The sequence below is a fragment of the Mchenga conophoros genome, linkage group LG1 (genome assembly GCF_057382185.1).
Source record: "Mchenga conophoros isolate Kocher_MC1m ecotype Shallow Benthic linkage group LG1, M_conophoros_male_GT1.1, whole genome shotgun sequence".
NCBI lineage: Eukaryota > Metazoa > Chordata > Actinopteri > Cichliformes > Cichlidae > Mchenga > Mchenga conophoros.
The window spans coordinates 33,749,063-33,761,816 of record NC_140526.1 but is presented as its reverse complement, the minus strand read 5'-3'; the positions used below and the strand labels follow the sequence as shown (position 1 = coordinate 33,761,816).

Below are 12,754 nucleotides of genomic sequence, written 5' to 3'. Positions count from 1 at the left end.
ATCACACCGAGCTGCAGTATTCGTTTATTTTTATAGGTTACATCGTCAATATGCAAATATAATCACATTTCCTGTTACGCAGGTCCCGATGCTGTCTGTGTGTAAGCTGTGTGTGTGTGTGTGTATGTCACGAGGTGTGTGTGCTACAAGTCAATTTCAAAGAATAAGATAATGCGAGGCAACTTCTGAGGATGTGTATTTCTGTGCTGATCTCTTGCGGTAAATGTCACCGGGTCAGTTTCCTGGTTCTTCAGAAAGCTGTGTCTGGTGAAATATGTGAACATAAGTATAACATAACATTTGAAGCATAATCATATAAATCAGTAAAAATTCCATAACATTAATGTTGGTGTAAATTGGTTGATAACAACAATTTTTGTTCTTAACTAAGACAACAACAATAACAACAATATTATTAAAGTGTTAATAATAACTAAAGTTGGATAACAGTAAGGATATCTTGAAATAAGCTGACCATTGTTATTTTCCAGCTAGCTTTTGATTAAAATTCATGCATGTCTATTAAATTTGTAGCATTTAATTGTAAATATTAAGAGATTCATGTTTTTGTAACAGGTGGTTTAGCATCTTGCACAATCAGTTAATATGACCACGGTATCAAATTCCTGCTTGTTACACAGGAACTGCCAGGGGTGTTTACTGGTAGTCATCACTGTTCTTTAAGGTTTTTAAAAAAAAAGTTGTTAATAATAATAATAATAATAATAATAATAATAATAACAATGACAACAACAACAACAATATTATTATTATTATTATTATTATTATTATTATTATTATTATTATTATTATTATATTAATATGTTATTAAATAGATGTAAAGGAAAATAATTTTAATTAACAAATGGTGAGTCAATTTTCTTACCCAAAATTAAGTGTGTCATCCAAATTTATATTATGTCTTTCTTCCAGTTTACTAGTCATTGGGAGTTTTGGCATTACGGTAGTGCTCCTTAAACATCTGATGCTGCAAAAATAAGTTGTTTGGAAGATTGTTATGTACAATCACGAGCAACTTCATTAGATACACTTACACTAATATAGCCTTTGTTGCACACCTTGAATATAAGGAAGTAAAACCAACAATAACCAGCAGCAGGTAGCAGAAGATTTCAGAATACCTTGCCCTGTGTATTAAAAAGCATGTTAATTAAACAATGTATTCCTCATCCTGTGTATTAAAAAGATATCTTTTCATTTATGTTTAAACAACAAAAACAACAAGTACTCTTACCTCATAGATGGGGGGAAGCCCTCTCATTTTCCTGCTAAAGAAATTATTGAACAAGGAAGTTCAGTAGTTGGTAGACACTCAAACCTTAAAGAACAGAAATATGTTTTAATTAACCAGAAAGCCTCCCTTTGGTCGAAATAGGGGTTGTTTGGGTGCACACACACACACACACACACACACACACACACACACACACACACAGAGAGAGAGAGGGAGATCATTAATGCAAAGGATTGGAGCCGTTTTTGGATTTTCACTTGTTGGCTTTAATATGAACAGTCACATAAAATTCATTCCATTTTTTTGCCTTTGCTTTAATTAAGATGTTTCTTTAAATCTACAACAGCTTCCTTTTCAAAAAGTTTACTGACATAGTAAGGAAGTAGCTAGGGAACTCAGTAAGTTTGAGCAACAATAGCTTAGGGACAGTTTCTACAATAAAGAGGAATTCATCATCATCTGCAGTTCAGCAAAAAAAGTGCCATTAAAAACAATTCAGCAGATCCTCAAGGTATGGATACAGACTGTTTTCAGCTGTAGAGGAAAAGGTACGCTTCATGTACTTATCAACATACAGTTTAGAGGCTTGCATTAGAGTGCTTTGGTGCTTGGGCCTCTTTTATTTAGCACGGTTATACCATTGTGAATTTAGCTATATAAATATGCTCAAGAGTCTATCGTATGTTTGTCATGCAATTAAAAATTCAAAAATATAATTTTTAAATCAGTAACTTTGCAAATTTAGAGGAAACAATTTTGGATAACATATGTGTCACATTTTAAACAGGGTTTGAATAATCAGCGCTAACACAGAGACATTTATGCGCTGGGTATAACAGACATGCTTACTGTGTGAAAGGCCCTCGGATTTCTTGGAGCAGAGAAACACGCTTTACTGTTGCTTTTCTCTACTGTATAAGCAGCACCCGAATGGCAGAAACGCTCTGTGCGGGTAGCAAAGTCGGCTCGAACGCACATCCAGGAATCCGTGTGAAAAAAAAAGGTGTCACTGCAGCTAGGCTCTTAGGATAGTCAGGCTTTTATTTATATTTGCATTCTGGTGTGTTAAAACTAGCAGCCTCTGTGTCCCGCTTGGATCCTCATTCCGAAAATTCAGATATTTAAATAAAATGGTGAATTGGCTAGTGATGAGGAGCCACTTAGATCCGTAAAATGAGGTTTGATTAAACGCTAAGTTAAAACGCTATACCTTGCGGCAGTTGTGAAGTGCTGAGGAAAATACTGTGTCTGATGGGGTGTTTTTTATATAGGTGGACTTGGTTTCAGTTGGCCTCTGACATGATAAGATAAAGGAAACTGTTTGTAATGGAACTACAGTTGGGATGTGTGCTGGGATGCTCTTGATAAGGGAGCCTCTTTTATTGTTTTATGACTTGTTTTGCTGACTGTTGGGGGCCTAACTGTAACCCCCTCTGTCTAACTGTTGCAGAGTTAAGAATCTGTAGATTTTAGAAGTAACACAAGAAAAGTTTATTTCTAAAGGAATACCTGTTGTTTGTGGTGCTCTATTTAAAACTATTGGCCTCTGTGTCTTTTCGGAGCGCTGAAGAAAAAAGTAGTTAAATCATCTATGTGTAATCAACAAGTCTTACTGTTGCAGTGTGTTTGTGACTAGTAGATAATTATAGGGCTAGTTGCATTAAAGGAACCTTGGGGTTGATACAGTGCTAGTGTGGCTAGGTGTGAATATGTGCTTTTAGAAGTATCACAGTTTATTTCTAAAGGGATACATCTTGTTTGTGGTATTCTGTTTAAAACATTTAGCCTGTGAAACTATTAGAAAAGTGAAATCTTCCTAAACTAGTTAAATTAAATGCTGTGTGGGAATACACGGTTTTTAGAAGTATCACTGTTTATTTCTAAAGGGATACCTGTTATTTGTGGCACTCTGTTTGAAACTATTAACCTCTGTGTGTTTCAGAGCACTAAAGAAAAAGCTAGTTAAAATACCCCTAAATTAGTTAAATTAAATCACCTATGTCTAAATAACAGAGCTCTGAGACCTATACAATCCTTTAAAAAGAGTTTAATTAAAACACAAAAAAAAGTGCAGGTATATTACTACTCATGGCCATCATCCAGTGTTTTGTCAGTCCAACCATTTGGTGTTGAGCACATCTCAGTGTTCTTTCTCTAAGTTACTTTATTACAATTGTCACATTTATTCAACATAATTTCACTTCAGTTTGCATAACATTAGCCTGATTTCTTATCATCTTCTTATCATCTTGATTAGAAATACATTGCTCTTTGTACTTCACATACAGTTTTCAATTCTGATTACTTCATTGTAACTTAGAATTTGCTTTCTCTCCTTATATCAGTAAATATGTGAACTTCAGTATTTATCAATCACAATACACCCAAAAATTACTTCTTCTGATTGCCCATTCATAATAAAATCACTTCGTTTTTAAATTATTACCTCTTGATCATATTTTTGATTAGATTCATGATTTGATTAAAGCAAAAATAACTATCAGCAAAAGCACATGCATAAATCTCTGTCAATGCACTCTTTGTTACATTACACCCATGAAAGTTGGATTTTAGGCCTTTTAATTCACTTCTGTCTGTCTTCTTGACACCCTAAATATTCCACAAAAACCTACTGGTCAGAGGATATGCTTCTCTTTATGGTATTTTAAGATTTTAGTACATAAGCAGAATTTTCACCTTTGTTAGCCACCAAACTATAATTAAAGTCTCCAGATTTAGTCACAACCTAAAATATTTACAAAATAATATATAATATTGCAACATAATTACAAAAAAGAACAACAGTCCTCCAAGCCTAAGCATTTAGATTTACCTAGCTGGATTAGATGAGTTTTCAGAAAAGGAAGACGAGCTATTCTACTAGCACACTTAATAATCCAACATAAAATAAGCTAGCCCCTTGCTTATAAAATAATTCCAACTTTGATTTTCAATCTAGCCAGTACGAAGTGTGTCATAATGTTTTGGTGCCCACACTAGGCGGGTGACAAGTATATCCTGCTTGGCCCAAATGCTCTGGTCCCAGCAGTACTCTGGAGACAGCAGCCTACTTGGTTTATGAACCCAAAAGTACTTGTTTAGATGGCTCTCATCATGCCACAGAGCCTCCACATCATTTATTTTATCCTCCATGATAGCCAGATAACAGGCATCTACCAAATGCTTTACATTTTGCCACGTTCCTCCAAAGATAGCAGCATGGTAGTAGAAATCTCCAGTTTCCATGAAGGCTTTAGATTTGGGGTTTCTGTCGTAGGTAAACCGGGCTTTTGGTAATTTATAATAGTGGGCATGGAGCAAAGCCACAGAATCACCCAGTGCCTCAGACCCAAATCTCCCCTTAAACTCCTGATCCACATCAAAACAGAAGACATAATGAAATCTGTGACGGATCTCTGACTGTATAGCTTCTGATATTGTCCTCATTCGCATCATAGAAATGTCTTGCCACCTGGTGTGCTTTCCCACCTGGATAACCTTTATGTTTCTGTGAGAAGCAAGTGTGATGTTTGGTACTTTGTCTGGTAAGTCTGTAAACACATAATACGTCACTGGTAATCCCAACATAAAATGTTGTTCTGCTGAGATGAGGAAAGTCTTGAGGTAGGCATCCAGGTACCTTAATGAGAGACAGAGAAAAACAAATGATTTTTTTATTTGTAAATTATTGCAAAACAATACAAAACCCATCCTGTTTGTATATTTCTTCACTATCTTTGATGCACAAAAAGTAATTATTTCAATCTGAGCCAAGGTTCAATCGTCCGCACCCAACAAACAGCAAGGCAAGCTGGTGTTTATTGGTTATGGGTCATAAAGGCCAACTACTCCAGATACTAATTACCAATTACATTTTTAAAAGCTAAAAAAAAAAAAAAAAAGCAACAAAGAAGGCAACATGCAAGAAAGCAAGAAAAGACCTAGACATGACTATAATGCTAATGCTAATAATAATAATAATAATAATAATAATAACAATAATAATAACCGTAGATGTATGTGCACAAATTTATTCAGGTTTAGATGTCTGGATTTCAAAACAGTTTGGTCAAATTTCTTTGTATTTGAGCATGAATTGGAGCACATATTTGTGACTCCTCAAAAGTTACACAGAAATCCATGTACACATTTGTAAGCATTTGTTTGTGCTTGTGGATCTTATCATATGCATTTGCAACCCTTTTGCAGGGGTATAAGGCACATTTCCCCCCATAAACTAAAACTAGAGTCACCACCTCATGATTACTTATGTGGGCTAGAGAATTTACAGTTTAAATTCGCCATATTGAACTGATTCAGGCATAGGTATGCCTACATTTCTTATTCATTCTATTCAATTCTATTAACTAGAAGGCACCACTGTATAATAGCCAAGGAATACAGTTTTTATGGAGGAACCGACCGTCCCACAGCAAACACAGTAAGGGCCACTGATGACTTTTCTCCTATGTGCTTTTGATCAAAAAGATTTGGATCAAACATTCCCTCCCAGATGATAGGAGCATTCCAAGATGTTGATGTCTGAACTGCTGGTCTGGCCCTGGATTAAAAGAACAAAACAAACTAGAAAGCGAAAATTTCAGAAGAAATTTTAAGTGTGCCTATGCCGCTGCCAATGAGTGTAGTTTGCCATTCATACGGCTACAAAAAAAAATCCAAATAAGGGTAGACAGGCCGTACTACTGCTGGCATACCACTAGAGTGAGCCAACACACCACAAATTAAGTGAGTGAGCCAACACACCACAAAGTAAGTTTCACTTTCGTTTCAAGTTAAGTTTCACTTTCCTTCCCATTCATTTCAATGGGCAAAAACTAGCATTAAAATATTCATATTTAAAAAACTATAGAAGTAATAAACACCAAAAGTCATAGCACACCATTCCTGATCCAGCTGCACAAAAAGGAAAATAATAATAATAAGAATAAATAGTAATAAGTGTGCCTTTTGGCATAGGCACACTTAATAAATCCGAGAAATAGTAATAACTGTGCCTTTTGGCATAGGCACACTTAATAATAATAAGAATAATAAATCGGAGAAATAGTATTAAGTGTGCCTTTTGGCATAGGCACACTTAATTAAAACACAATCTATATATTCTTGTTTAAATTAATTCAGGAACATGTCCCTATATATGTGATAATGAATATGAGGAACTAAAAACAACTTGAATTTACAGTTCACCAGAGATGTTAATTCATTTGTAACAGTACAGCTGTTATCAGTGTTTTGACTGTTTTTAATCATGAAACTCTCTAAAGACTGTTCTTCCAGTGTTTCTTTTGCTTTTTTGTCCTTTATTGAGAGTGAAAAAATCTTACTTATGAACACTCCCAAGCAGGTTATTTTATTCTATAGTTAGTTTGTGTTTTATTGTGTAAATGCTTCTTTAATCATGTTGCTCTGGTTTTTCTTTCTTCCTTTTTTTTAAACACACTTTCAAATTTGGTTACTGTCTGCTTGTCACAAGTGCTATTGTAACATTAACCTCCAAAAATATTTTATTTTAACTGTACTTTGATGCAGAAGTTTCCTAAATTGTGTGCACAAGCTGCATGTGTTTATTCTACTAAAAACAACATCTTAAAAATCAAATACAAGTATGGGACATTATAATTACCAGACAATGGTGTCCAAATTTTGAATATCTCTTACCCAAAGTTAAGTGTGTCATCCAAATTAATGCTGTGGCTTGGTTCTTGTTCAGGATATAATTTTATCATTAGGATAGTGTTCCTTAAATATCTGATACCGGAAAAATAAGCACCACAAGACATAACAAAATAAATTGTTTGAAAAGGTTGCTACATCATATAGATATTACATATCAATATGCTTTTGAAAATAGTGCCTTAATACATACCTTGTATATAAGGAAGTAGAACCGAGGATGATCAACAGCAGACAGCAGAGGATTCCATCATTTTTACTTAGAGAAATTAATAAAAAATAATAATATTAAAAATAATACTAAATAAATCAAATAAAGTTTGGGCCTCACTTCATTGTTTTTCCTTTGACAGGTATACCAATATTTAGCATCAATTAACAGATAAATGTCTTTACATAGGTAATTCATGAAGATTGCTAAAGCCTGAGTCATGCAGGCTTACAATGCTGTTGGTGAATATTTTGGGAACCATCATTCAATGGGGGAAAATGTGTATTCCGCTATTGCTTGCAATGCTAAAAGCCACTATAGTGAAACTAGTCAAAAAGCTGTATATGGTACTGCACTGAAAACCTCCTTGCAATTGGTTAGGTCACTAGTGGGCTAGAAGGTAGTAATAATAATGTCTGGCTCCAAAACACTGACATGGTGGCAGCCAAAATGTTGTCCAGAAAGTCCAAAATCAATTGGGGACATTATGGTTATTTTTATGTGTTTTATTCCTACAGATAAAAAAAAAACAAGGTAAGAAAAACAATAAGTTAGAAAGATTTCTAGAAATGCTCTCTCCTTCACTTGATACAAGTTTGTATAAAATAGAATCAGGAAAAGTGAAATCAATCCTCTTCTGATTACAATGGAAGAGTCTCGTTTGTTGTCAACTCACAATTCAAAATCCAGTTTCTGTAATAATAATGCCCCCCCCCCCCACACACACACACACAGACACACACTCCAACCAACAGCACCACCATCTTGGCCCACGCTCCTACCTCATTGTTAGGGAAAACAGCCCTGTCATTTTCCTCTTAAGCAGCGTTCTGATGGAGGAGAAAGGGATGGCTGGTTGACAGGATTTGACCTTTTTGAAAAAAAAAAAAATCGTGAGCCCAACCTTGGGATAAATAAAGTAAAGTAATAAAGTATCTTATTTCATGTAAGATATTTTCATTATCTTACATTCATTTCCTGCATAACCTGCCATATCCATAAATTATAAACTGCTCAAAACTGTTTTAGACCAACAAAGTCTATTGCTCATTTTTACAATTAAGATCAATTGATGTAAATCCGTGAATGTGAAAGCTTGATTCATTTTATCCAAAGTCTAAGCTACATCTGCAACTCCTCCTATACTATCCTATACTTTGACCCAAACATCAAAATGATCTAGTGGCATCTAGGATTAATTTCTCCAATCTATAGCTTAAAGAATGTTTTTACCATTGAAACTTAAACCAATATGTCATAAAATTGTGCCTATCTTAATTAAGGCAGATGGACATTGGTGGGAAGTAGCTTTAGAACTGAGTGACAGTATAGTGTAGCATACAGAAGGTGACATGAGTATTGAACACATCACCAATTTTCTAAGTAAAAGTATTTCTAAAGGTGCTACTGGCATGTTGGTAGCAACCCATCGAATCAACACATTCAAATAAATCAACCCATAGCGGTCCATAAAAATTGCGTAATAATGAAAACTGAAAGACCAGTCAAGTATCGAATATGTTTACAGAAATGTATTTAATATTTCATACAAAATCCTTTGCTGGTGATGACAGCTTCAACACACCTCCTGTATGGAGAAACTAGTCGCATGCATCAAGTGTGATTTTAACTGATTCTTCTACACAAACAGTTTTCAAATCCTGAAGGTTCAGTTGGCCTCTTCTATGAACTTTCCATAGATTTGATCATGTCTGTGGGTTCTCAAGAAATTTCATCGACATGTTCAAAACAAAATGTTTTTCCAATTAATAAAAAGAAAAAAGACAGGGAGCACAAAATGGAGTGTCTTAAACTGGTACAACCTGTATGGGGAACATACATATGTATATTTTTTTTACATTATCTCCGGTGCCATTGTTTAAGTCAGTTGAATGCACAAGTCCAGTAAAACCAGTTTTATTTGTACCTCTTGAGAGACAGCAACCATTTACCATTAGATTCCTGGCCACAAACCTGTGTTAGTGTTAATGATGAGAATAACAAGAAATTTGTTAAAAATGAAATGAAAAAAAAAAAGTACTGTAGTCTAAATCTTCCATGTTTAAAATTTAAACAAAATTCATACATGGTTGCCAGTTGAACCGCACTCAGTATTTATAGTGCATAAAATGGAAAAATTCACAGAAGGATTGTGAAGGGTCATTATTTAAATTGGACTTCATCTCCAGAGGGCCCCAAACTATAAAAACTACAGTATCACAAGTGTTGTTTCCACTACATGAAGAACAGGATGAAATACCTACTATCTGCTGTGAACTAAATAATAATACATCCTATTAATTCATTTTACATTTTCTACATTTTTTCCACAGAAAAAGATAGATTACCTCATTTTTCTTTGCAGGAAAATAGCCAACAAAAACAAAAACATAATGGCATACATACTAAAAAATGCTGGGTTATTTTCATAACTCAACTTCTTGGTAGTTTGACCAATTTCTGAACCTATAAGCCTTATTGTTGGGTCTAAACACAGACCAACGCTGTATCAAGGACTTATTCCCATGAAAGAAAAACAAGGCAACAGCGATCGATCAATTTACTTGCAAGGAGGCCTCGTCGGGATCTCAGTGTCAATAGAAAAATTGTACTTAGTAGTCAGTATAATCTTTTAATGATATAAGTTTGCATATGGTAGAATACTGCATGTTGACCTTTTGATGACTTAGGCTGTTGTTCACTACAAGACTTTGTGTGAATTCCAGAGTGCTCTGGCACATCCTTGGAGCATGGGAGAGATCGTATCTTCTCTTTGTTTCATGGTAGGAAAAACGTAACTATGTCAGTTTTAGTCTAGGTGCCTTTTGTTTAGATGAACTTCTGGACTTCCAGACCAGCAGGTTTAGAGAAGTCTTTATGGGGTCACACTCTGAACCCCCCCCCACACACACACACACACACACACACACACACAATCCTGTGCTGCTTACAGGCAACAGACTTACGAGGGGAGTATTTTACTGAACAACAGGTCATTGTTAACAGAAAAGAAAACTGGTTTGACTGGACTTCTCTTTTCCTTTAAAAGTACAATTTAAAGATCATCTTGTTATATAGTCAGCATTTGTGATCCGTATGTGTTTTCTACCAAACTGTAATAACTTTATTTCATATATACTACTCAGTGGCAGTAGGTTTTGTTGTGCTCATGGGCAACAGATTTGGGGAGAGTATTTTTCTGAACAAATAAAAGCTGTTGACACATCCTGTTTCGTTTCTGTAGGGAAAGGTCGTTATGCTCAGTTTGACAATCACAACTAGGCTTACAGCATATAGCATACAGCCCCTGCTGAGACAGAGGTGACTTAGCAAAAAGAGAGAAGCAGTGTCCCAAAGACCTTAAACTTGTATACTTAAAAATATGACCCTGTGGATGGCTGCTGTGCTGAAACTACAGTGCATTTGATGGCTGTTACTGAGTGTTTTTCTTCTTGTTTTTCCTTAAGGATTGTTTTGAGTCGACTGTGTGGGAGGTGATCTGTGACGACCAGTGTTGGTCAAGTTACTTGAAAAAAGTAACTAATTACTGATTACTTCCCCCAAAAAGTAATCCAGTTATTTTACTGATTACTTATTTTCAAAAGTAATTAATTACTTAGCTACTTAGTTACTTTTTAAAAATACGATTTACAACCTGAAGAGGTGATAAAGCGATAGATCTTTCAGCCCAATTCTACTTTTTCTGCATAATCCATCATACAAAATGTAATCAAATGGAAAAGTCTCTGTTTAAAACTTGTTTTATTAGTTTTAATCTTTTAACTTTATGCATCAAGCAAAAATGTAATTATATGCACCATTCCCTGACTGGAAGAAATTAGTTTAACATTTAAACCTATTTTCTGCACATTCCAGCACATGAAATAATTTTTTGTGTGTGTTTACACTCACTCTTTCAAATAGATGCAAGTAAAACACAGCAGAAAATAAATAAAATTCAAAGACTAGCGGTCCTGTTGCTCTATTTTCACCTGTAAAGCAGGAGTGGGTTAGGCGGAGGTTTACTCTGGTGCAGGTGTGCGCAGCGGTCAGTGGAAGAATCCGCGAGTTTCTCTGTGAGTTTCCCGTTATGTCATAGTGCACTCGTTGTTTGCTTGGAAGTTTAGGGTTTTTTTTCGCTGTAAAAAGAAGTTTTCTTCCCACGCATAACGGACACTAATGTTTTTGTCACTTTTTATGGAATCAAACTCAAAGTAAGGTCAGTACTTCCACGCTTTAAACGCTGCACGCTCATACTCCCGCACTCGATATGTTATCCACTGTCGATCTGCACACAGCTGTTGTCACGAATGTCACACTCGCTTACATCACTGTCATGAGACATTCTCGCAAAAAAAATCATGGTTTTAGTAACGCGGTAACGCAGCGTTCCTACGGGAAAGTAACGGTAATCTAATTACACCGTTTTTGCAATAGTAATCCCTTACTTTACTCGTTACTTGAAAAAGTAATTGGATTACTGCCCATCTCTGGTGACGACCACGGAGAGGACATCGACAGCCTTACTACATGCATCACTGACTATATTAATTTCTGTGTGGATAACACCGTACCTACCAGGACTATACGGTGTTTCTCCAACAACAAACCTTGGATTACCCCAGAAATTAAAGCTGTCCTTCAGCAGAAGAGGAGGGCCTTCAAATCCAAAGAGGAGTTGAAAAGGGTGCAGAGTGAGTTGAGGGGACTGATAAGGAATGGAAAGGATAGCTACAGGCAAAAGATGGAGAACCAGCTTCAGCAAAACAACGTTGGTGAAGTCTGGAGAGGCCTCAGAACCATCTCAGGCCACAAACATCAGAACTCTCTGCCTGGGAGGGATGTGAGGTGGGCAAATGAACTGAATCATTTTTTCAACAAATTTGATTCAGCCATGAGGCAGTCTCCAACATCGGCTGCAGACTCACCCACCCCTACTGCTGCTGTTCCACCTCTGACACCTCAGACACTTCACACCTCCTCTATTCATCCTGCTCACTCCTCCCCACCCCCAACAACAGCATCCAATACACACTCAACACAAGGCTCCAGCCGGTCTCTCTCAACCACCCAGGTTAGGAGGGAACTGAGGAGGATTAATGGCAAGAAGGCAGCGGGCCCAGATGGCATCAGCTCGAGGGTCGTCAGGTCCTGCGCGGACCAACTGTGTGGTGTGATGGAGCACCTCCTCAACCTGAGCCTGAGGCTGGGAAGAGTCCCACAGCTCTGGAAAACCTGCTGCGTTGTACCAGTGCCAAAGACTTCACGCCCCAAGGACCTCAACAGCTACAGGCCGGTGGCTCTGACATCCCACCTGATGAAGACCCTGGAGCGATTGGTCCTGGCTCAGCTTCGGCGCCTGGTGAGCTCATCACTGGACCCACTTCAGTTTGCCTACCAGCCTGGCATTGGAGCGGATGATGCCATCATTCACCTCCTACATCATTCCCTCGCTCACCTAGAGACCGCTGGAAGCACTGTGAGAATCATGTTCTTTGATTTTTCCAGTGCCTTCAACACTATTCTTCCCTCGGTTCTGAAGGACAAGCTGGAGAACTCTGGAGTGGACCATCACCTCACTACCTGGATCCTGG

The 12,754-nt window shown here is 36.7% G+C and overlaps 1 protein-coding gene across 1 annotated transcript; it reads right to left on the bottom strand.

Annotated features, from left to right (window-relative positions):
- Positions 1–4,210: 4,210 nt before the first annotated feature.
- Positions 4,211–7,971, bottom strand: LOC146583677 (N-acetyllactosaminide alpha-1,3-galactosyltransferase-like). Its single transcript, XM_085281102.1, has 5 exons — positions 7,943–7,971; positions 7,143–7,208; positions 6,935–7,024; positions 5,679–5,816; positions 4,211–4,895 (listed from the first exon to the last, which is right to left on the bottom strand). The coding sequence occupies exons 1-5, from the start codon at positions 7,969–7,971 to the stop codon at positions 4,211–4,213; spliced, it is 1,008 nt and encodes a 335-aa protein (XP_085137228.1).
- Positions 7,972–12,754: the final 4,783 nt, after the last annotated feature.